This window comes from Chelonus insularis, unplaced genomic scaffold, assembly GCF_013357705.1.
Source record: "Chelonus insularis isolate UGA/USDA-ARS -01 unplaced genomic scaffold, ASM1335770v1 contig_3_pilon, whole genome shotgun sequence".
Lineage (NCBI taxonomy): Eukaryota > Metazoa > Arthropoda > Insecta > Hymenoptera > Braconidae > Chelonus > Chelonus insularis.
In genome coordinates this window covers 1,952,663-1,976,258 of record NW_023276556.1, presented here as the reverse complement: position 1 = coordinate 1,976,258, position 23,596 = coordinate 1,952,663, and the positions used below count along the sequence as shown (strand labels likewise).

The window sequence follows — 23,596 nt, the reverse complement described above, 5'->3', positions numbered from 1 at the left end:
AAATAAAAATTGAACAATATTATTATTTATAATTATTTATTTTCCTTTTATTTAACAAACAGTTAAAAATATGTTTATATTAATTCAATCACTTTACAAATGTTAATATCGTATAAATTTAATTATAAATACTTATATTACTATGAATTTATACAATATGTTTTCCCCATTTATATTAGTGTACCATTATTCTTCTAATCATATACTTATTCATAAATTTTTTCAAGAACTTAAATACATATAATTACAAGAGATTATCAACGCATTGCTAAAATTTCTCGAGTAGCCGTTTGTACAATCCAATTAAAATCTACAGTTAAATGTGCTCGCCAAAATCTACATCTACTCCATGTAAGAGCAGAATAATTTGGACTTTGAATACCATGAAAGATTCTAGCAACCGCTCTACCAGAAAAATTATTGTCTCTGTAACTATTAATAAGACTACGAATATCTGAAATTATTTGAGTTTCATTATCTACTTTATCGTTTTTATCACGAGGAATCTCAATGATAGAAAGTGGAGAACTTGACTGGAAATACGATCGAATTAAATTTTTAAGTCCATTTGAATTTTCGATATTATCATTAGTAAGTTCTTTACAATCTTGAACACTTTGGTAACTAAATTTATTTAAAACAGTATATATCATTTCTAATTGTTGAAGAGATACTGTTTGTTGAGACTGCGTACGTTCAGCTAAAGCATCAAGAGCTTCATCTAGTTCAGCATCACTTAAATCTCCAGGAGCACGAACTCTTAATCCAAGAGTATCAAATTTTACATTAATGGCCGAGCGTTTTGGTTTTCCATCAATTGTTTCCCATTCAAGATTTTTTAAATGACTCTTCACTACTCCACTATCCCATCCAATCGCCGCTGCTACATCAACTACAGGGAATTCGATGATTGTGTCGTTATCATGAGAAATTCCTCTTTTTCGATCCATGGCAATTGCCATTGCTAGGGGCGGAGACATTTGTGCAGCAGCCTTCAAAGCTTTCACGCCATTATAACTTGAGACTTTCGCATTGACGTAAACCGATGACAACACAGTAATGAATTTTTTTGGATGCAACTCTAAATAGCATAGTAATGTTGAAATTGTTTCTTCAGATATATCTAATGACTGCACAGTTGTATCTATAGGAATTGCAACTTCATGTCCAGGACATTTTTTTCTATTATTTGAACAAGAACACGGGATGAAAATTTTTTGTAAAAGTTTCCTTATTGTGTGTCGATCAACACCATTCGCATAGATATGTCTTCTTAATTCCCATTTATCTTGATCTTCTTTGGGACTAATAAACAAATGACAATGGGCAGGTAATTGGTCTCTACCTGCTCTTCCTACTTCTTGAACGTATCCTTCAAAATTGCTTGGCATATTGTAATGAATAACAGATCTAATATTTGATTTATTAATACCCATTCCAAAAGCTACTGTAGCTACAACAATTCTTGTATTACCGTTCATGAATGCTTTTTGGATAACTTTACGTCGACTTGGAGGTAATCCTGCATGATAAGCTTCTGCTATTGAAGATGTCTTAGCTTTAGACTTTGATTTATCACAATTTGGGTCATCATATTCCCGGAATGAAGCTCTTAGAAGTCCAGTAATGCGGACACATTCTTCTCTTCTTGTGCAATAGATAATAATTGAATCGCATTCTTTGAATCTTTGACTTCTTAAAAGTTCAATCAAAGCACGATCTCTTTGATCATCTTTTGAAACAGTCAAAGACAAATTGTTAGGTACTGGAATATCTTTAATTACTCCATCCATGCCGTCAGGAATGGTCAGATGCCTAACGATGCTTTCTGCTGTGGATCTTGTTGCTGTAGCTGTTAATCCTAATATAGTTTTAACTCCTAACTTTTCGATGAGAACTCGACAAACCATTAAATAAGAAGGTCGAAAATTATGGGACCATTGAGAGATGCAATGAGCTTCATCAATACAAGCAAATGCTATCGGTGGAAGCTGCCTCAAAAGAGATCCAAAACCGGTAGATTTTTCTCCAGCTACTATAGCTTCAGGAGATACTAATAAAATATCAATTTCTCCTTCTTTAATAGCATTTATAATTTTTTCTCTAACTTTAGGTGTATGACCTGTATGTAAAGCAGCAGCAGAGATGAATTTTGGAATTCCAGTTACTTGATCATCCATTAAAGATACCAGAGGAGAGATGACAAGTGTAATGCAGTGAGATCTTTTTGCATATAAATATGCTGGTAATTGATAACATAAAGATTTTCCAGAACCAGTTGATAGAGTAACTAAAGTAGATTGACCTGAAAGAACTCTCATCACTGCTTTCTCTTGTCCAGGTCGGAAATTTTTGTGTCCAAACAATTTCAGTGCATCAAATACTTCTTGAGGTGTTTCTATCAGCTTACCACTATCAGACACTGGGTATAAGGGTTCAATTACTCCGTTTACGGGTGGAAGTAATTTATTAATTAATTCTTTTGGTATTTTATGTCCAGTAAATGTTGATGAGGTAAATTCTTCTTCTTCATCTTCTTCAAAATCATCAAAATCTTCTTCATTAACATCCTCTGAAGTATCTAAATTTTCCAATCCAAGTTTCAAACTTTCTTCATTAGTATTATCTGAACTTCTTGAACACTCCGGTAATGAATGAATACGATGACAATGAGCTTTTGTAGCCTCTTGAGATGCCATTTTTTTAGCTTCTTCGAGAGTTGGATAATCTGATATTTGAGTTTCTTCTAAAGGTAATAATTCATCACTTTGCATTGCTGGACATTTTCTAGCAATATGATTACTTCCTCCACATCTGAAACAAGTGTTTTTCTCTGCTAAATCTGCTAAGTCTAATGAACCTTCTCCAGAAGCCAATTCTTTTTTCTTGTGTCGCCACTGGGTTTTTTTATATCTTGAAAAGTTAAAGGATTTTTTACCTTTGACAAAAACTTTTTTCTTTAAATTAATTCGTACAAAGTTTTCATTTAATTTCCCTGCAGCGATTTTAGCTTCTAATTTTTCTTTTGAAGTCATAAGGCTTTTAGGTTTTTCCTTAGATGAAATTATTTCTTGATTTATTAATGATTCATTAACATTTATTGATTGACAAAATTCTGATATAAGATTTCCTTTTGTCTCTTGAGGAACAGCAAATCTTGGAGTAACATTCAAAGATTCTATATTGTAAATAGGAATCTGAGGACCTTGTTCTCCTGATTCTGAATCGTCAGAATGATTTTCTGTCGATTCTTCATTCGAAAGTTCACCTTTACTTCTTCGGTTTCTCTTTTTAAGGCTGTGGGAGGTTCTCTTTGATACTCTTGATCTTTTAACTTTTGTTTCATTTTTTTGACTCTTGGTTGCTTTACTTCTTGAGCTGTTTGCATTACGCCTATTACTACTTTTTAAAAGTTTATTTTTGTGATTCAATGAGTTAGTTTTATCATTTTTCAGAGATTTCTCATCAGTCATTGTTCCGTCTTCGGTGTCCACAAATTCATATTCTTTCATTTTATTTTCTTTTTCTGTCAATGTCTTCTCATGATTATTTATACTATTATTTATGCTATTATCAACAAACGTTCTATACGGTGAATAAGCTGCCTTTGATAGATGACTCGAATTATTTAAATTCTCATCAGTATCTAATTTTGGTCTCTTTGCTAGCTGCATTGACATATCAGACAACATTCTTTTCCAATTTCGAATTCTTTTATTTTTATTATCTTCTTCTTCTACGTCACTGTTACAAACAAAATCATCATCAGATAGATCTTCAGATGTTCCCAAAGATTTATCTTGAATTTCATGAGAATGTGCATCAATAGATTCTATTCCTGAGTCACTGACTCCAGATAATCTTTTAGAATTATCTCCAATAACTTCCAAATCACAGTCTTTAGTACATCTATCTATCCAATCCAAATCTAACTTCCTTTCACCCGTCAAGGGTTTCCCATTCAGTACATCTTGAATAGGATTAACTGATTGAATATTTATGTTTGATTCATGGTTAAGTACTTTAATTTCACTAAACAATAAACTAGTACGATCAACTACAACACTAGTGTCACTTTCAGTTGTCGATTTATTTAAATTGTCAATTTGATTAGTTGATTTATTAAGATCAATCTTACTTTTATTTTTAGTCATAGATAGAGATTTTCTTGGATTTCTTTTAGAAAATGTGCTGGAGTTAAATTTCTTTTGTGAAAGTTGGAATGATGATGTTTTTCCAATTGGCATGCTTGTTTTTCGTTGTGATGACTCTTTTTTTTGGTTTAAGTGTTCTCCAAAAACTCCTTCAACATTAGCGTTATCATTTTTTAATGTAGGTGTTGCAGAATATTCACTTGTAGATGATATTTCGTTATTCCAATTTTTCGGAGCAATATTTTCTGCATCTGGAGGATTAATTGAAGCTTCCTGAGTATTGTTATCATCTTTTGACATTTCTGGATTTCCTTTATGATTCACAGTAGTATTAAATATCACTTCTGCACTTAACGATTCGTTAAGAGTATTGTTAAGTGTAACATTAGATTGAACATCGTCAGAAAATGTAATATCTAATAAAGTCTCTTCTAAAACCTGAGTTTTTAATTTCCAATATATTTTATAAGACTCTTTGATTATTGGATCTGCACTCCTTATGTCATTCTGTAAACAAAAATGTTTTAAATAATTATTTTCAGTAAACAATTGCTTAAAGTATTGAAAAAAGTATTCGAAGCTTAACAATCTCGATCAAGACTATGTATTATGGGTAAACGAAATATTTAATTTTTTTTACTAATAAATTCAATTATAATGATTATAACAATTTTACTTAAAACAACTTGCAAATAAATAATAATATAAATACACCTAAGTATTCATTTGTTTTAAGACTTACTTTATTGGGTTTTCGTCCATATTTGTCCATAAAATCACTTTCCCAGCGTTTTACACGAAATTTACATTTTTGATATTTATTTTTCGTAGCTGGATCGTCTAAAGAACTCATTGTGAAATAATTTAAATAACCATTTAATTCTCAATTAAAAGAATAAACGGAGTACAGAAAACATCCAACGTATTTTTGAGGTTAGTTGCTGGTCGAAAGACCGCGTAAAACTGAAAGGTGCGCAGCACGATTGTTATACGGTCAATAATTTGAATTGACACACAATATGAATAATTAACAATAATATCGATTAATTAATTTAATAAACAATGCAAAACGATAGATAATTATCTAAGTATTTAATTCAGCAAATGTATACAATTGCACTGAACTATGGCGGCGTTCCAACTGGCAACTGATTCATCCCACTGGTCAATCTGACTGTTTACCAGACTGTCCGCTTGGGGCGTTGAAGCTTGCTGCGTTCTACTATTATCGACATATTAAATGTAAACAAGTAGCGACATTTAGTGGTGCGTACTAAAGGTTGAGATAATTCAAATCCGGCTTGTTTGGAGTTCTTGTGGTTTTGTATTCTTTGCCGTAAGACATTACAGCTGCTACAGTTGGTTTTTCATTCAGATGTCTCTGCAATTTTTTTCTTGTAAGATGTGTAAAGTGATCAAAATTGTGTAGTAAATTTGCAAGAATTTGGATCAGTTATATCATAACCGTTGCACGTATTATTTTGCAATTGGATATATGTATTTTCATGTGATTCTGAAGCAACTCTTTCTCATTTCAGTATAAAAAAGAGAAATATTAACAAAGCGTCCTCTAGATCATTTATATTTCGTCCTGTCAAATTTCTGTTCTGTGGTTAAAACAAAGTAAAGTATTTTATTACATCAGCACAATCCAGTATTTATTGATACGTCATTCAAATATTTTGAAATCAAAATTTCATTTCAAGATGAAGTGGTTTTCTGGAAGTATAAATGAAGCTGTTGCAACGTCAAAGTCTCGAAAAGCCATTTTCGTGGTTTTCGTAGCTGGTAGGTTATTTTACTATCAAGTTATACGTTGATGGCATATTTATAAGCTATAAATATCAATTTTATTGCCTTGATATGAAATTTTATTAATCTTATTGACCCATGCTTCTAAAGACATGGTCTATTTCCTAATCCAGCATGTGATGTATTTTTTGACTTTTAATAATGCGATAAACAAAGTATCATGGTATTCTATACTTTGCTTATTCATCTTTAATAACTCTATATCCTCGACCTTCACAACATTAAATACATGAAGTGGATAAGTTTAGATAGTATATTTCACTACAATTAATAATAATAAATTTGTTTTTAGGATCTGATGAAGCCTCCATCGAAGCAACTAAAGTTATTGACACACCAGAAATATCATCGTCTTTAGAAAAAGATGATTTCGTGGCTATTAAATTGGAAAGTGGCTCTGAATCTTATCGATTCTTTGCCCAGATTTGTATCCTTTAAAAAAATTTAAATATTACAATAATTGTTTGGCTTTTAAAATATTTAAAAAATTTCCTTACAATCAAAATTAGATCAATTAGTACCTGTACCGTCTTTATTCTTTATTGGCAGGAATGGCAAGCCCTTAGAAATTGTTGCTGGAAATATAACTACATCAAATCTCATCAGTAAAATTGATATTGTTTTATCAAAAGCTAAAGAAAATGGTACTTCAGATGATTTAATTAAAGCTGAACAAAGTGCAGCTGTAGCTAGTAGTTCACATTCTTCCACAAGTAATGTCCCAACTAATGAGGCTTCTACGGTCAAAACTTCACAATTAATTGAAAATCAATCAGCAATTAATGCTAGTCAAACTCATACCGAAAAAATAAAAGAAGATTTATCGTCCAAAGAAGCTTCGTCATCTTTAAATTCAGAAACTGTTCAAGTTGCTAGTGAAAATAATGACAAAAAAGATTTAACACCAGAGGTTTGTAGTAAAACAGCTGATTCTGTTTATTTGATTTATCAATGAAATTAATTTCTTGTAATGTAGGAAAAAGTAGAGCGGGCCAAGAAATTAATAGAGTTACAAAAACAACAAAAACTCGAACAAGAACGAGAAAAAGAAAAGCTCCAAGAAAAAGAAAGACGAGAAATTGGTAAACAAATGCAAAGTGCTCGACGTCAACAGCAAGATTTAGAAATGAAACTTGCTCATGAAGAACGTAAGAAGGAAAAAGCTGCAGAACTCGAAGCGAGAGAAAGGATTAGGCACCAAATTGCTCAAGACAAATTAGAACGCAAACAGCGAGAACAAGCATTATTAGTATGACATAACCGTTACTAATTATAATTATGACTAAATAATATATATTTTTCTTTATTCATTATATTTCATTTTCTTGTCATAGCAACAAACAATGCAACAACAACAGCAGCAGCAAAATAATCAACCACGTCCTAGTGGATCTTCTGTTTTTCCCAATGATGGAAATACAAGAATTCAGTTCAGATTACCGTCCGGAAATCCTCATACAGCAACATTTGAAGCGACAAGTACACTTCGAGAATTACGAGCTTATGTAGTTGGTAATATTGATTTACCATTTCAAGAGTTCTCTTTATCTATGTCATTTCCTCGAAGAGATTTGAATCAGGAGGATGATGAGAAAACATTGCTTGAACTTCAGCTCGTCCCTAATGCAGTTATTCTTATCTTACCTGTCAGAAATGTACATACCTTATTAATGATTATCTATATTTTTTTCATGATTTTGATTATTTCTTTAAAAAGTTCACTTCAATACATTTTTTTTTGCAATAATACATTTTTTTGTAGATTAAATCTACGTCAGTTGTAGCAGCAGAAGACTCAAGCTTCTTATCACGTTTCGTATGGGCATTATTTGCTCCTATTCTTACGGTCTACAATTATTTAAGCGGTCAATTGTTTGGTACACAAACTAGAGACAGGAATCAACAAAATGATTCTAACTCTTCAGATGGTCCATCCATTAGAACTAGCAGAGTTTTTTCGAGTAACGATATGAGCCAGTCAACTGGGTAAATATTTGAATGATTGTTGTTTATTTATTTTATTCTATATTCATTATTAATAATTAAGTTTATTTATCAGAGTCGTTCGACGAAATATAGGAGGATCAAGTGTGTCTGTTAGGGGACTCCGTAATGTGCATAGGCTTCATTCGGGTGGAGATGATAATGATGAGAATAATACGTGGAACGGAAATTCAACTCAGCAAATGTGAATAATCATATTAAATGTTATTATTTCAACCACGATTTAATTGTTAAATACTACCACCATTGTATTTAAATAACTGGACCAATCGATATTGCAATGCGTTCAATAATACATCTTACACATTATTTAAACTTGAGAATAAATAATGATAATCATTACAGTGATAACGACTATTATGAAATATAATAAATATGCACTATGTAGTGATAATAAGTCCTACATTCATTTCTGTAGTATTAACTCAATTACTTTCTCATATTTTTTTTTCTTTAAGTGGAATGTAATTTCACTATTTATTCTTATTATACAATAATATTTCTCGCACGGATTATGAAATTATGGAAGTGATTATAGCAATTATCAGAATGATAAAAATTCATTTGAAATGAATGTTTAAGCTATAATCTAATATTAGAGTAAAATTTCATGCTTCTAATCTACGCTTATTTAACAGAATATATCTTTTCTCCAGATATAAAAGTTGTTCACTAAGAAAATATATTATTGACAACTTTAAATAAAATATTTTCTACCCTTAAATAATTTTTTTCGACACTTTTTGCAGTTGTGAGTATGAACATAATTTTTTTTTTTCAAGTAAATTTAAATCACTGAATAGAAGAAGATTTGGAATTTACAGAAGAAGATTAAAGACTCTTAGACAAGTGAAAACAGAGTTCCTCCTCCTTAACACATGTTTCAGAAGAAATAGTACTGATTTATGAATTTTAATCAGTTCATCTACAAACCAATTGTGCAGCAAATTGTCTTTGACGAATTGCCAAGATTTATATTTAGTAATAAGAAAATTACTCAGCAATGTTACATTCATTTAATTTTCATTTCTTGGTGAATAATTCAGATATGTTTTAATATTATAAATAAGCAAGTAGTTAATAGACGGTTTTAGATCTTACGACGTACCAACTGAAATCGTTTATTAAATGACACACTACACTTACATGCACAAGCAGGCAAATTTATCGAGTCTTCATTACTGTCGTTTAGTTGTCACACTGTATAATTATTAAAAGCTCTCACTCTTGATTCTTCAACACCACGTGCTTGCCAAGAAACGCCCTGTTTTCATCTCTATTGGTCCATAATCTTTCTACGTCATCAACACGTGGGATTTTCGTCGCCGCCTTCATTCGACAATTTTACTTTAGATACAAAAATGAAAAAATCATCTTCACTAACATAGTAACTCCACCCCGACACAGTATCTTCTAATCCTGTAGACAAGGGGTGTGAGACATTAACGTATTCACTTTCATTATTTTTCAACAACTCTTCAATAAAGTACAAATCCAAATTGAAAAGTTCAATTAATAATTAGATTTGTAATCAATAATTGTTAGTACTTATTAATTGATAGCAAGAATGGTATAACTAACACAGTTTTGGATCAGTAATGAAGATACTAGAAGATTTATATAAGTGACAGTGTGTTTAGATAAAGCTAATAGAAATAAAAATGTCGCAAAATAATATAGGAACTTTGGAAAGTTCCATAACAGGTGCAAAATCAACAGTTTTTAGTATTGAGAGACTATTAAGTAAAGAAACACCATCGAATCATTTAGGAATTAAAGAAAAAGATATATATTTATCTGCTGAATGTAAGTTTTGTTTTTACTTTATTCTATTTTTTATTGAAAAAGTAGCCGTTTATAATTTGTTTTTTTTTTATTTCTTTTAATTCAACATTTTGTTTATATTAATACTAAACCAATCAATTAAAAATTATAGCAATGATTCAGGATACAAGATTAACCGCAGTGCCTGATTCTTCAATGTCATCAATAGATGAAGTAGAAACTTATGAAGATCCAGACATAGGCTCAACTTCATCTGAACCAGGAATTAGTTACGGTAAATACATTCATGATATTCTTTAGAGATCAGACATAAAACAAAAATTAAGAGTACTTGAAAAGATCATTATCGCTGATTTAAGCATTCTTGACCCTTTTCTCCTAATTCTCACCAAGAAGTTTCACCCTTTACTGCTGGTGCGTGCATACAGTTTCGTGGACTACTAGCCCTCGTGAATTTGATCCATTGCTTCCTGCAGGTTCCACGCCTACTCAATGTTCTCAGTTTCACGTCCACTATTTATCTGTCTCTCGCTAATTTTGCCATGGAAATCCGGTAATATGTTCTCTGATATTCCACTCACTCGCAATAGAATAAATAAATGTACCTGAAACGTATATTAAATGATAATTTAATGTTACTTATCACGCTTTAGTATTATTTACAATGCAAAATAAATTGATAGAATAAATCGATTCATTTGTTAAATCATTCAGTGAATATTAAAATTTATGTTTTTAATGCTTGTCATCAAATAGTCTAACTATTCGTGGTGATTTCTTTGAATTATTAATTCCTTTCATAATATATTATAATTAATTTATTAAATTCAATATTTGTCATTTGATAAATTTATCTCAGTAACTTGATGACCATTAAAATAGTCCATCTATTAATGCATTACACAAAAATGATAGTAATTCATTATATTGATTTTAACGTTAATTATAGGCTACTATTTTCCAATAGCAGGGTTTATTCCCCAACTTGCAGAATAATTTAGTTGGGCCACATATTCTTGGCTCTCAATTAAATCTGATGATTTAATTAAAATGAACGTTTCGTATTAATTACTCTCAATGTATATCTACGATGTACTGTTGGCGACATCAATCACCAAATAATTAGAAGACAACTCCACTGTAGCTCAGAGCAATTAGGAAAACTAGAAGGCGTGGTGTTCTATTCCTGAGCCGCGTAAAATGTCATATATTTTTTTCTTTCACTCAACTTCATCCTCTTTTCTTCACACTTGAGATTTTTTTCTACATACCTTTACTGTTGATGCTGCAACTCTTTTTCTTAAATGAGTAATGGTTTCTAAATGACTCTATTACCACTTGGAACATATTGACTAAAGGCATTCACCAGAATTGATGGAATAATGATTGATGACAAACAGTTGGATAAACAAATGCATTTATTTTGACAAAGAATCAGCAATTGAGATTTTACTTTAGAGTAAAGAACATAAATTTTATCGAGTAATAAAATAAAACGACGTGGATACGATTTTAGACACGGGAACGCCCCGTGTAGCCAGCTAAAAAATGTTGAGAAATGCGACAATTACGTCGCCATCTGACAATTAGTAGCCAGTAAATGCTTCTTCATGGCCTGAGAGACCCTGCTACGAATAGTTTTTCGGGATATTTATTGCACCAAGACATCAACTATACCTAGTATGAGTCAATTATTTATCAGACATTTGATTATTTTTGTTATTCAAATTATGTATAATAAATAGTAAACACATTAATAAAACAAGAAATAAAGTACAAGATTCAACTTATTGAGCAGAGATGAAAATCAGGAAATTAGATGAAATTAATGATGTGTTAAAAGAATTTAATTAGTTCTGTATTAATATATTTAGATCTCTTTAAACGAAAATTTTATGTTGATTTTTAATATCATAGAAAAAAAGGAAATCTATTCAACCATGTGTCATCAGTAGTTTCAACCGAGACAAAAGTCTAATATAAGTCTTTTTCTCAGTGATGATTAATGGGCAGATAATTAGAAGATGATACCCGTCGCTTAGATGTTCTTCCAACGACGTTTTCGATGTACTAAAAGAGGCACTAAAGACATTTTTCATTTTGCTTGAGGCGCGACGTCTTATACTTACAACTTGAGACTTGTAACATGTTTAAGATAAATATAAATATAAACAAGCAAATTTTTTTTTTTACTTGAAAAAAGTAGTACTCTCCAATATTATTCAATTCTTTGATTGCATTGGTTTCAAATCATACATAATACAACAAGTAGTTTGTTTAAATAACGATTTAATAAGAATAAATATTGGTTGAAAATCAGGTAGATTTTATAAATGCTTACTAGGAGGAAAGTCGACTGTATATTTTTAGCTGGTAAACATACTAGTTTGTTAAAAATATCATTTTTCATACTATAAATTCAATTATCTTAACAGCTGGAATGTTTACAGATATATTAAAAATTATAAATGATGATAATGCTCTGAGAAATGTTGAAATAGAAATTCTAATGTTGAAGATCTGAATCTTTCTAGCTTATTTGAATTCTTCTTTATTTTGTTTTTCAATAAATTCCAAGTTGACAATTAGATGAAAATATTTCAGAAGCTTGCACAAGTAGCAGTAGCAGCAGTAGTGGAAACTGCAACTCTGTAATGGACTGTGGAGATAAAGATGTCCATGCAAAAGACTTTGGTGTATCAAATGATGAAGATAAAAAGAAAAGACCTCGAACTGCCTTTACAGCCGCTCAAATAAAATCTCTTGAATCTGAATTTGAGAGAAGTAAATATCTTAGTATTGCAAAAAGGCTGCAGCTCAGCAAAAGTTTGAAACTCACAGAAACTCAGGTAAGCTTTCAAAAATTAAACCAGTTAATCTAATAAATTTAACTGAAAATTTTAGAATCAATTGATATAAAATTGATCTCGTATAAATTAATTCTTAGTCAGATACATATTAATAGTTTAATATTTCTTCATGTCGATAAAAACTGAAAATTTCATTTCAAATTATTAATAACTACATAGATTATTTAAGTGAATAACGATAGTTGTGATATAATAAGTCGAGATGTTAAAATTTTCTGATCGCACTTACTTGTCTATCATAAACTAGTAAAAATCACGTCTCGTATTTTAATTTTATCTTACTAATGTTACTTCCTTTCTGTTTAATTATTGAGTTCTAAAAATGTTATGAATGGCAAACAAATGTTAGAAAATAGTGAAGCATACTAGAAAATATGAATGTCAGATGAAATACTGATTGTCGCAGTAGTTTTTATTATTTACATTTAGTATATTCAAAAATTAATTGATTAATTTGAACCATTTTTTTTAAAAATAATGAAAAACATCTTAAGTCAATAAATTTGAAGTGAAATTAATTTTATTCAAAATTACAATCAGTAAACGCAAAATAAAAAGTTTTCTTTGATGTGTATAAATGGTTAATATTATTCAAACGATGTCTTGAAATTTTTCAAAACTACTTTTAGAATTTCCTCTAATCAGGAAGTATATAGGATGTTGTGTTTAAAACTGTACTGATTGATGAAAATCATTTTTAATATTAATATCACAGTACGGAAAATCTGGTTCCTATAAGACTTTTTGAGATATTTTTCTTGTTTGATAAATTGCGATGATTTTCTACTGACATATTCGTAGGGTTCAGTATAACTGCACCTGAAGGATATCAAATTCTGATGAAGTTCTGGTGAAATGCTGCGTAGGTTATGAGGTCAACTCCACATGAGTTATGAGACCACATTGACATGCAGGGCCACATGTGCAGGCGCCATGCACTGGCGCCATTAAAAGGGTCTTCGTCGACGGTCAATTAGCACCTAAGCACCCTTTGATTTTATTCTGCAAAAAGATTGCAGTTAAAAAAAAATGAATTTACATAAATAATTTAAATCAAGTTAATAGTTCTTGGAAGTGGAGGTCTTGAACTTACCACGGATCTTCTTGAATTGCTTACCGGGAGCTATTAGTAAACATTTACAGATAATTGGCCAGAAAATTTAATGATTGAGACATATGTAGAGTGAACAATTATCTTGGAATGAATCTAGTGACAAAGGGAAGTAGAATATGACAAGCCAAAATTCTTGCAACAGATCAGAGGGATGGCGTAAGAGCAAGTCTGAAACTGCAGACATAACTGTCACAATATTTCTCAGAGTTAACGAGCCGCGGTTGCCACCAGCTCTCTTTTCTCTCATTTACACCCCCACGTTTTAGTTTATTTGACATTGCTTTTTTGTTGTGGTTTTTTCTATTTTTTTAATTAAAAGATTCTCCACATGCTGTTGATATTTTTTACTCCAAATAATGAATTTTTTTTGTTACTCCAATATTTTTTACAATTATCATCTTTAAATTACATCACTAATGTCATTTGATTGATTTATTTGTATAAGAAAGAATAAAATTCTCGATACAATGAAAATAAGTTATAAACCAATAAAACTTGTAGAACATAATCGTTTGATAACCTTCTATAGAGGTATAGAAGTTCTATAGAAGTCCTTAAAGTTCTTGATGTTGACAAAAATTGCCTGAAGACTACTATTGTAAACCGTCTTGTATGTTCTAATTAACGCAACTGATTTAATTATAAGCTAAATTGTTTCAATCGAAAACATCTCTTTGTCTGTCATTAAAAATTTTTGATAGATTGCCAAAGATTTAGTATTTAACTTAATGATGACCTTTTTTGACTATTTATTTTTTATGAATTTAAACGTTAATATTATTCAATCAATGTTTGAATCATACTTTATATTGTTTTACTTAACTTTTTATTGAGAAATTTTCTCAATATTGTGTAAAAATTTTTAACAATGTAGAGTGTCGTTAGAATTAGATTGCAATTCTATCAAGTCCCAGTAGCGCAGTAGGCAGCGCGTAAGTCTCATAATCTTAAGGTCGTGAGTTCGATCCTCACCTGGGGCAATTCTTTTGAATCTATTCAGTATTTTTGGGTAGAAAATAATTAATTTATAGCGATCGAATTATACATTTAAACCTATAAAAAGTAATATGGCATATTTTTTTAGATTAAAATTTGGTTTCAAAATCGAAGGACTAAGTGGAAGCGAAAATACACCAATGATGTAGAAATTTTCGCTCAACAATATTATTCAAGCCTTGGTATTCCAGCTCCACGACCCATTTTTGTTGGTGACAGATTATGGTAAAATTTTAATATTAAAATGAAGAAAAATAATTCATTCTGTTACTTATCACTGATTGATTACTACAATGTTTTTTAGGTTTTTTAATTACCCTGGACAACCACAGACTGCAACACCACCACTTCTACCTCCACATGTGGGATCTTTGGCTTTACCACCAGCATTACCCATCATTCAACCTCTTCCAAGTAATCTCGCAGTTGGAACACAAAATGCTGTGTTCCAAAATATCCCACCGACTCACTCACTCAATTATCTTACTCAACAACTTGACTATCGACGGCAGGAAACATGAAAAATATATCAACTATATATTGATTTACGATAAATATAAATATTTTTTTGCAATTATATTTGCATTTAATTCAAATAATAACTTGCTGCCAAAATATTGATAAGAATATTTATATATTCAAGTAAAAAACTGTCTTTGTATACAATTTGATACTATTATGTTACAAGAAAAACATTTTAAAATCAATTTATTGATTTTTTCTAAGCAAAAATAAAGAGAATCTCGATAAAAAATATGTAATTATAACTTGAGACGTTTAAGCTTTCAAAGCATTAACTATAATGTAAAAAGTATTTGTTTGTAATAAGTTAAATGATGATTAAATGATCATTACACAGCTGGAGAACGGATTTTATTCACACCTAATATCTTCTCTTCATTTGCTGCTTGATCTTGAATTATTTTTGCATATTTTTCATCATCTTGAAGATCATCTTCGTCTAACATTTCTTGCATTCTTTTTTTATAACTAAAAAAATTAATTAAATAAATATTCAAGTATTTTTTGTTATTGATTAGTTATTGAAAGTCTTAAGATTTAAATCTTACATTTCACTGTCTGGATTATTTTCTTGATTTCTACATTTGTCTAGTTTCCTGTCGATAACCTTTAACAATTCTTTGTTTGGAACATCAATGTTTTTCGCCATAGATCTTATTTCTGTAATAGATTATTGAATTAAATAATTATATGTTATTTTCAATGATTAAATTCTACTAAAGTATACTAACTTCTTATTGCTTCGACAATTCCAACTAAATTTGTGCCAGCAAATAGTATATCTGTAACATAATTATCTAAATTTGCTGATATCTTTGAAGCTGCATGCAATACAGCTGCAAGAGCAATTTGACTAGGGGCATATAACAAAACACTATCAGTTAAAAAAACTCGTTCTAGGAAATCGTCGATATATGGCCTGAGTCGTTCAGGATTTTCTAATGAAGTACATCGTGTCTGAAATAGAAAAAATTTTCATTATTTTTAATACCAAATATATTTATCAAATAACTATCAACACTTACTTTAATATCGATCATGAAACCTTCTACAGGCCTAAATGGATTGTGAACAGTTAGATGATAGTTTAGCTGTTGCATTAAAAGTAATTCATTATTCAAAACAATATCTGATGCCTTTTCTCGATCGCCTTTTAAATTTGAAACAAATTGTGAAATAGAAACATTGAACTCTTCAACCTAAAAATGCAATGATGAATTACACAGTTGATGTTAGTTATTTGAAATTCATTTTTTATTATTTAACTATTGGCGTGCGAAGCAGATAGTTACCTTAGACGCTAAATAAACGCAGGTTACTAAAATTTCTTTTGGATGATAATCCATAACACTATTTCGTAGATAAAATCTTTTAAAATAATGAAGGGCTGTGGCAATTGTAGCTTTAGGCATTGGAGGTGAAAATTTTTTGCAAAAATCCCGTAACTGTAATTCATGAAATCTCAAAAGTGTTCTTTCTTCTGTAGCTGATAAGAAAAATTGTGCTTTCTGTTCAGGCTATGGAAAAAAAATTATTTATATAGCTATATAGTATATTGATTGTATTGACAACGGAGTTTTTGAACTACTTATTAACTTACTGTCATGTTGACACCAAATTTTTCAATATATTCGGCATTAGTTTTTTCTCTGAGAGAGGTTAGATCATTTTCATCCTTGTACATCCAGTATTTTTTCTGAGTACTTGTAGAAAACATTTTTATAATTTTTCTTTTAGTGTTAATATTGTTATCAAATAATTATTGACAATTAAATAGTCTAAAATCTGACAATAAATCTATTCATTTCGTCTTGATTATCTATTACGACCACAATACACGTTGCCAAACAATTAGACTTGCTTGATAAATGATTTTCTATATTACCGATAAAGCTCATAGTTTTTCGTGGTAGTTGCGTTTGTTGTCACTGAGGGTCTGTAGCATTCACTTTTGAAACTAAACTGAACGTCGCAAAAACGCAGATCAGCATCAGAATGCAAGAAGATTGGTTTTTTACGTTTTAATATAACACAAAAGAAATGACGCTTCTGGTTTTTTCCTGTTTTTAAGAGGAAGTTGTAAAGGTAATATCAAAAATTAACTGGCTATTTGTTAAAGTAACTAATAAATGTATGAGTTGCAATTATTTTTTATCAACAATACAAGTATAGTGATTAGAAAAAAATAATGTCGCTATTATTGAAATTGACGCCATTGATATTTGTATATTCTGTCAAATTGAAAAGCTACAATTCAATTAGACATTTATTGAATTTATTAAAAATGCATATTTTTTTCGTATGATGCATATAAACAGTTCTACTAAATAAGATCAGGGTTTTAATAGCTGAAAGTCACCCACGCATCATAAAATTAACATACACAAACCAACAACTAGATATTGTATCGCCACGTTAATAAATATTCTAATGAGGTAATTTTATATAAAATCAGGGCTATTGACAACACGATCAGTCAGAACATGTAAGTGTTTAATTGAAATAAAAAAGCCCAACATCGATGCATCATGCTTATGCTCCCGGGTGTATGTAAGCATATGCATAGGGATAATAAACAAGTTTGAGGGGGTAGGTCTAGTGATTTAAATAATCCAGTATGTACGCCTTGGTTAGCAGTCTCAACGCCGTCCCTCGTACATCTTCAATCATTTTACTCTTATTTTATCAATTTATTCATTTTCTTCTAGGTTTCATGTCGTTTTTCGGAATGAGAAAAATATCAAAATTTCTAAGAACGTTCAAGATTGATGAAAAATCCCAGTAGTGCGCATCCGCGCGTGCGGAATATTAAAACCTGTAATGTTTCTGCATAATACGTATTCTGGTAAGCTCTGGCATACGGTAATAAACAAGATCCTCGGGCGATGAATGGCGGAGTGAGGACGTAAGGGTAGAAGATTGGAAGTCAAACGAGAAAGACAAAGAAAGTGAAGGGGTGGATTTTAATATGGACGCCCTCGCAAGCGGTTGCACGTCCGATCTAGAGGGGCGTTTCTATAGCCCTTTGTCAACCGACAACCGACGTCGCTAAGTTTTATCATGATCGTATTCTTCTGGCATCAGACAACAAGCGGGAATGAGATGGAGAAGATCCTTGAGGTATGTATTCTCCTATATGCTCCCTGCATCCTGTATAAACTGTGATATCGATGTAATTCTTAATATTCTTTTTCCAACTGATTTAAGAGGATTTCACACGCATTGAATAACATTAAAAATATCAACTGGTGAATGTTATCATTCTGATATCGCTTTATGGATTCAATGATATCATGAAGATATAATACTAAAGTATTATATTCGGACAGGCATGAAAAAAGAATCGCATTCGTTCCATGGTGTCAAAGACTCTGGTTTTTCAGATACGGGCCTTGTAATTATTGAATATTTATAGTGTAGGATATTAGCATATGAGACTGCTGAAATGGGGAAAAATGAAAAGAAAAATAGATTAATTAGAATAATTATTAGCCATTTTTGGTAGGCGAGTTAATTTATTCACATCCGTTCAACTATTTTCAAAGTATATATGTTTGATGAATACATAATTCTAGAACTTTGTAATGATCAATAAAAAAATAACTTACAGAGAAAAATTATTCTTACCAAGAATTCATTCACTAGAAAAAAAAAAACAATGCAAAAACTTTTATTGAATACTTCTTATTACATTACATTTTTATCTCCTTGATAATAATACGAGTATAATTATCAGAAAAAATATTGTTGAAGCAAAATACAAATATAGCCTCTAGAGTTGTAGATGTTTATTTTTTGTAATTCAAAAAGGAGAAATATTTAGATTTCTAATTTGATAATATTATTTTAAAATTTTTTTAATTAATCAACTTTTTACTTAACATCAGTAAATATCAGTAAACAAGAGTAATTTTTATGTTAATGTTTTTCTATCAATTGTTTGATTTTAGTATAAATGTGTACCTGTTCTCAACACATTACTAAAATAATACGTATTAATAATAATTACGTAGATCTTATTATATTTGATTTTAATTGACAGCTTTGAAATAAAAGACACAATGTGTGTATAACAATAATGGAAATGATTGTTCTTTTTAAATATCAGTTCCATGTCATGTTTTGTGTTGATTATACCAGTTAATAGTTCTTTAAATAGAACGTAAATGTTACAATGTATTATGTGCATATATTAGCACACCTTTTACATAAAAATCTAAGTTATCTATTTTTTATATAAACATTGGTTTTATAGCAAAAGAGTATTATTAAAGAAATTTCATTTTACATTATTAAGTTAATCGATGATAAGAACAATATTTTGTAATTAATGCTTTCTTTATATTTGAATGTTATTTAATAATAGCAACATCAAGTGTATATTTATACTGACGTCTTTCTTTTTATCAGGTGCAGTTTGGGTAAATTATTCAGAAAGGATCATTGAATAGTGAAATGAAGCTAGGATTCATTTTTTGCCAATTAATTCTGACATATATATCTCAAGAGAAGTATGCGTCGGCCATTAATCCAACATTGCGGTTGTTTGCACCCTCGACTTTGCGTGCTTGCACCCTTTTGCTTAGTTTCTCACTCCTTCTCCTCTTTTCATGGACACGAAGAACATGGTGAGTATAGATATACATTAGAGCTGAAGTACTCAGAGAAAGGAAAAAGTAAAGACAAACATCAGGTGATAGCTAATGGGAAATCAATGTTTAGGTGAAACCTTTGTTTTTTTCATCTATCATGGATAATTTTACGTCTATCAATAGTAAATTTTTCTTTGATTGTCATCAGTCACCCGAAACAATATTCTGTCTAAATACGTCAATAGTTGACTAACAAATTTTAATTATAATTATTTAATATTGAAATTTCAGTAGTCTATGAATAGCTAATTAAATTTCAAGAAGATTGGTTCAAATTTTTATTTGAAATTATATTACAAGTCGAGAATGAGGAGTAAATAAAGCTTGAAAGCTCATCGATGTCTATCGAATTAAGCCGTATCACAGTAGACAAGTTGGTTGGACATATCATTTGTTCATAGCTCGCATGACTAGTAGTTGATATCACGGCACAGTTTGACAGGTTAAACTTTCATACATAAGAATAAAATAAAGCAAAAAAATATATTGTGGTTCATTTTAACACTTCTCTTTGTGATTAGAGTAAGGGAGAGTTAAGTAAACACGCGAGTAGAATCGTTGTGACACGAAATATTAGATATTACATAATAACTATAACTCCATTGTTTCGGTTGTGAATTTTAACTTATTGACTTAACAATATCGCTTTGCCTCATTTCATTTAGTTTCTCTCGACATCTTTTTTCACATCTATCTTTTTCCCAATTTCTTATTAAGTTAATTTTCGTTGGTGTACATATGATTTTTAGCAACATACAAAAAGCTTGATACGTGAGGGATTACGTGCAGGAAAGACGGGAAACACGCGAGGGTATGCTGTGAGTTGGTTTCCGCGAAACGTTTGGATACATCCGGGGGTTGTTTAGTTCTGTTGAGTCAAGTCATATCGCACTTTGGCTATCTTTTAGCCTTACAAATGGACTTTTGATACTTATTCTAATCGATTCGAAGAATTATAACACCCCTGAGTTTTTTTAAATTGATAAGAAATAGAAGAAATTTCTCCTGCTTTTTTTCTCTTTCATTTAAAAATAAAAAAAAAAGAAAAAAACGTGTTAAAGAAACTTTGTAATAACTTAAACTCATTTCATGATCTTAATCTTCAATCAGTTCGTACAGAAGATAGTAGCAGCACTCTCAGGTAATTGGAAACAATAATGCAATGAAATTAATCCTTTGTTGAACGAATCGAATGACCGAGGTCTTATCGTGCTAGTTGGCAATATTTTACATCTAGCTACCCTGTAGGCATATACACTTCTATATTCCTCTACTTGTAGCTAACGCCTTTACTTACTATGTTATCTGCTATCGCCGACCAGACCCTGGTTAGTTTCACGTTCATTAGCCTATAAAACGATTGTGTACATTACACCAAACTGTATATGTGGCATAGTTATGCAATAAAACATAAATTCTGTTATATTTATTGCTAAAGTTACGCTTGTATGGCAGAAAATTATTGCACCTCAAGGTGGAATAATATATTTAAAAAATGATATATTGCAGATTATTCATTTTATTTAACAAGAAAATTTTTTTCCTATTTTTATTAAACAGTTTACTTATAAAATTGTAAATTACTGCCATTAGTTTTTTTGTGGTTTTGTCATGTTATTAAATTACTTTGTTTTGAATACATTAAAAACAATATTCCATCGTATTATTAATTAAAGAAACTCTTTAATTTATATTGTATTATTTTTAGATGTAATTTTCTTTTCATTAGAAAAATATGAATCAGAACAAAAAATGCATTAGATTTTTCTTTATTCGATCGTTATTTATTGGTTCATTATTCTTTTTTTTCTGTTTTTTATATGATTATTTATTGTAATATTTTTGCATTGTTTTTAAAGTGAAAGTATAATAAAATATGGAATTTTTTCTAGGAAATCATTGAATACTATAGAGAATGCGAAAGGAGATTGTACATGAATTTGCAGCAGTAGCAGTGGTTGTAGTGAATAGATTCCTAAGGCAGTTTTACAGTGGGTAAGTTTTCATAATTTTCGATTTTTTTTATAATTTTGCAAGAGATGTACCACACAAGATGATGAATGACGGAGGTATCCATTATATTTATTGTACGCGTGTTTAGTATACTGTAATATACAATTTTACAAGTCAATGCCATCATTATATGCAAACGATTAATTGAAATCAGATTGTTGAATTGAATTAATGTATATATGAGAGTGAAAAGTATAATTCAGATTGTTTTAACAACCTAACTGTGCATCTGTACAGGATTTTAATGGTAATTAAAATGATTGAACGTTAGGTAGTTTGTATAGAACCGTGGGTATATAAGTACATCAGATGCTTATCGTTTTACCTGGAAAACGGGTTTCCCAACGAGTTCCTACTCATGCACTTAAGAAAATCACGTTTACATCTAAAATTAGAACATGCAAGTCACGAAGTTGTTTCGAGTCTTGAAAAATCTTTCATAAAAACAAAAAAATTGCAAGAATGCAATAAAAAAAAAGAATTTGAAAGTAAGAAAAAAAACTAAAAACGAAAAAGGGCTTGGAGACTTCTTTGAAGCTGTTTGCAACCTTCGCCCCTGGCGGAACCAAACGTTCGTGCAGCAAAAGGAAAGGAGAGTTGAAAAAATAAAAGAGATGAATAATATTTTAGTGGTGAAGACGAGAATAAGGCTGAAGCCGACAAAACGTCGCAAGAAGCCAGCTCTTGGGCTCAGAGCTCTAAGCCAAAGTAAAGGAACTTTAAGAAGAGGATGAGGAGAGCTAGAGGGTTGTACTCGCCACATATAATTACAGAGGGCAGAGCAGTGGCTAGACCCGCTGCAGCAAGTAATGCCTCAGGGGATCAGCATATTCCAAATCCTCTTCTTTATCCTTTCTCTGTCTTTCCAGTCCCTGACCACCTCATTCGTATTCGTGCCTCAGGTGAGCTCTGTAGATACACAGGATATGCCGTCTTTTCCGTCAGTTCGTACTTTTTTCTCTCGTATACCGTTCGAGAGATATCTCGAGGTCGAGTAATGCCTACAGCCATTAGTTAGAATAGAATCAGGAGGAACTAGAAGTCTGATGACGTAGTGTTTGATATGATACTCAAATAAGTAGGTCAAGAGAATGTTTAATGAATTTTAATTCAACTACTATTTATAAACCCTTAGGAAATAAAGCTGCATGAAAAAGTTCATGTATGGATTCATTGTGTGGTTCCAACAGAAATCAAGACTGTTATTGGAACAGACGTCCGTACTGTTGCAGCGATAGAATATTTTTTCTCGTTTGGAGTAAATATTAAGGAAGTGATAGAAATGATAGGATTAACGTGATTTTATTTACCGATAATGATACGATGAAGGACATTGATGACCTTGCCAGATATCATATACGATGCAATGAAATAACACTTGTTAAGTATATACATATGCTACATTCATTTCAGATTTATTTATTTTTTTTAATATTTATGATATATCTGGAATATCGCGTGTAAAGACTACGGACAATCATTTCATCCTGTTTTTTTGTGTTATGCATTATTATATATACTTCTTACCACTGACGACGTTGCTACTTTTCTGTTTACGTCCATACATATTCCATATACATCTCCCTAGATATGATTGATGATTTTTATCAAACAATTTTTTCCGTAGGAAGTTTTGGAAAGTTAGTTATTACTACAATTATATAATTTTATACG

At 30.6% G+C, this 23,596-nt stretch overlaps 4 protein-coding genes and 1 non-coding gene across 6 annotated transcripts; 3 read left to right on the top strand and 2 right to left on the bottom strand.

The window, feature by feature from the left end:
• Positions 1 to 50: 50 nt before the first annotated feature.
• On the bottom strand, positions 51 to 5,301 carry RecQ4 (RecQ4 helicase). The gene is made up of 2 exons (XM_035086239.1): positions 4,897 to 5,301; positions 51 to 4,661 (listed from the first exon to the last, which is right to left on the bottom strand). Exons 1-2 carry the CDS (start codon positions 5,005 to 5,007, stop codon positions 258 to 260), a joined length of 4,515 nt encoding a protein of 1,504 aa, XP_034942130.1. The 5' UTR covers positions 5,008 to 5,301; the 3' UTR covers positions 51 to 257.
• Positions 5,302 to 5,497: 196 nt separating this feature from the next.
• LOC118068510 (UBX domain-containing protein 4-like) lies at positions 5,498 to 8,364 on the top strand. Of its 2 annotated transcripts, none has more exons than XM_035085962.1 (8): positions 5,498 to 5,777; positions 5,861 to 5,942; positions 6,259 to 6,393; positions 6,476 to 6,876; positions 6,943 to 7,215; positions 7,301 to 7,621; positions 7,729 to 7,952; positions 8,026 to 8,364. In XM_035085962.1, the coding sequence occupies exons 2-8, from the start codon at positions 5,861 to 5,863 to the stop codon at positions 8,156 to 8,158; spliced, it is 1,569 nt and encodes a 522-aa protein (XP_034941853.1). In that variant the 5' UTR covers positions 5,498 to 5,777; the 3' UTR covers positions 8,159 to 8,364. The 2 variants fall into 2 exon arrangements, with proteins under 2 accessions (XP_034941853.1, XP_034941852.1); XM_035085961.1 differs by having other exon boundaries at positions 5,511 to 5,551; positions 5,693 to 5,942.
• A 1,004-nt stretch (positions 8,365 to 9,368) lies between these two features.
• On the top strand, positions 9,369 to 15,451 carry LOC118068580 (barH-like 1 homeobox protein). Its single transcript, XM_035086069.1, has 5 exons — positions 9,369 to 9,776; positions 9,907 to 10,029; positions 12,360 to 12,604; positions 14,824 to 14,960; positions 15,040 to 15,451. The coding sequence occupies exons 1-5, from the start codon at positions 9,632 to 9,634 to the stop codon at positions 15,254 to 15,256; spliced, it is 867 nt and encodes a 288-aa protein (XP_034941960.1). The 5' UTR covers positions 9,369 to 9,631; the 3' UTR covers positions 15,257 to 15,451.
• On the top strand, positions 14,647 to 14,719 carry TRNAM-CAU (transfer RNA methionine (anticodon CAU)). Its single transcript has one exon. It is a non-coding gene; the product is annotated as a tRNA-Met (tRNA).
• Positions 15,375 to 17,108, bottom strand: CycH (cyclin H). The gene is made up of 6 exons (XM_035086068.1): positions 16,858 to 17,108; positions 16,550 to 16,774; positions 16,283 to 16,456; positions 15,989 to 16,214; positions 15,806 to 15,917; positions 15,375 to 15,725 (listed from the first exon to the last, which is right to left on the bottom strand). The coding sequence occupies exons 1-6, from the start codon at positions 16,972 to 16,974 to the stop codon at positions 15,587 to 15,589; spliced, it is 993 nt and encodes a 330-aa protein (XP_034941959.1). The 5' UTR covers positions 16,975 to 17,108; the 3' UTR covers positions 15,375 to 15,586.
• Positions 17,109 to 23,596: the final 6,488 nt, after the last annotated feature.

Excerpts from the sequence above, each read along its gene's own strand:
- RecQ4 (XM_035086239.1), bottom strand. The coding sequence starts at position 5,007 with ATGAGTTCTTTAGACGATCCAGCTACGAAAAATAAATATCAAAAATGT. Across the intron at positions 4,662-4,896 it reads ATGGACGAAAACCCAATAAA|AATGACATAAGGAGTGCAGA; the intron begins GTAAGTCTTAAA and ends TTTTGTTTACAG.
- LOC118068580 (XM_035086069.1), top strand. The coding sequence starts at position 9,632 with ATGTCGCAAAATAATATAGGAACTTTGGAAAGTTCCATAACAGGTGCA. Across the intron at positions 10,030-12,359 it reads TGAACCAGGAATTAGTTACG|AAGCTTGCACAAGTAGCAGT; the intron begins GTAAATACATTC and ends AAAATATTTCAG. Across the intron at positions 12,605-14,823 it reads TGAAACTCACAGAAACTCAG|ATTAAAATTTGGTTTCAAAA; the intron begins GTAAGCTTTCAA and ends ATATTTTTTTAG.
- CycH (XM_035086068.1), bottom strand. The coding sequence starts at position 16,974 with ATGTTTTCTACAAGTACTCAGAAAAAATACTGGATGTACAAGGATGAA. Across the intron at positions 16,775-16,857 it reads AATTTGGTGTCAACATGACA|CCTGAACAGAAAGCACAATT; the intron begins GTAAGTTAATAA and ends TTTTTTCCATAG. Across the intron at positions 15,918-15,988 it reads AATTGTCGAAGCAATAAGAA|AAATAAGATCTATGGCGAAA; the intron begins GTTAGTATACTT and ends AATCTATTACAG.
- LOC118068510 (XM_035085962.1), top strand. The coding sequence starts at position 5,861 with ATGAAGTGGTTTTCTGGAAGTATAAATGAAGCTGTTGCAACGTCAAAG. Across the intron at positions 7,622-7,728 it reads TTATCTTACCTGTCAGAAAT|ATTAAATCTACGTCAGTTGT; the intron begins GTACATACCTTA and ends ATTTTTTTGTAG. Across the intron at positions 7,953-8,025 it reads GATATGAGCCAGTCAACTGG|AGTCGTTCGACGAAATATAG; the intron begins GTAAATATTTGA and ends TTTATTTATCAG.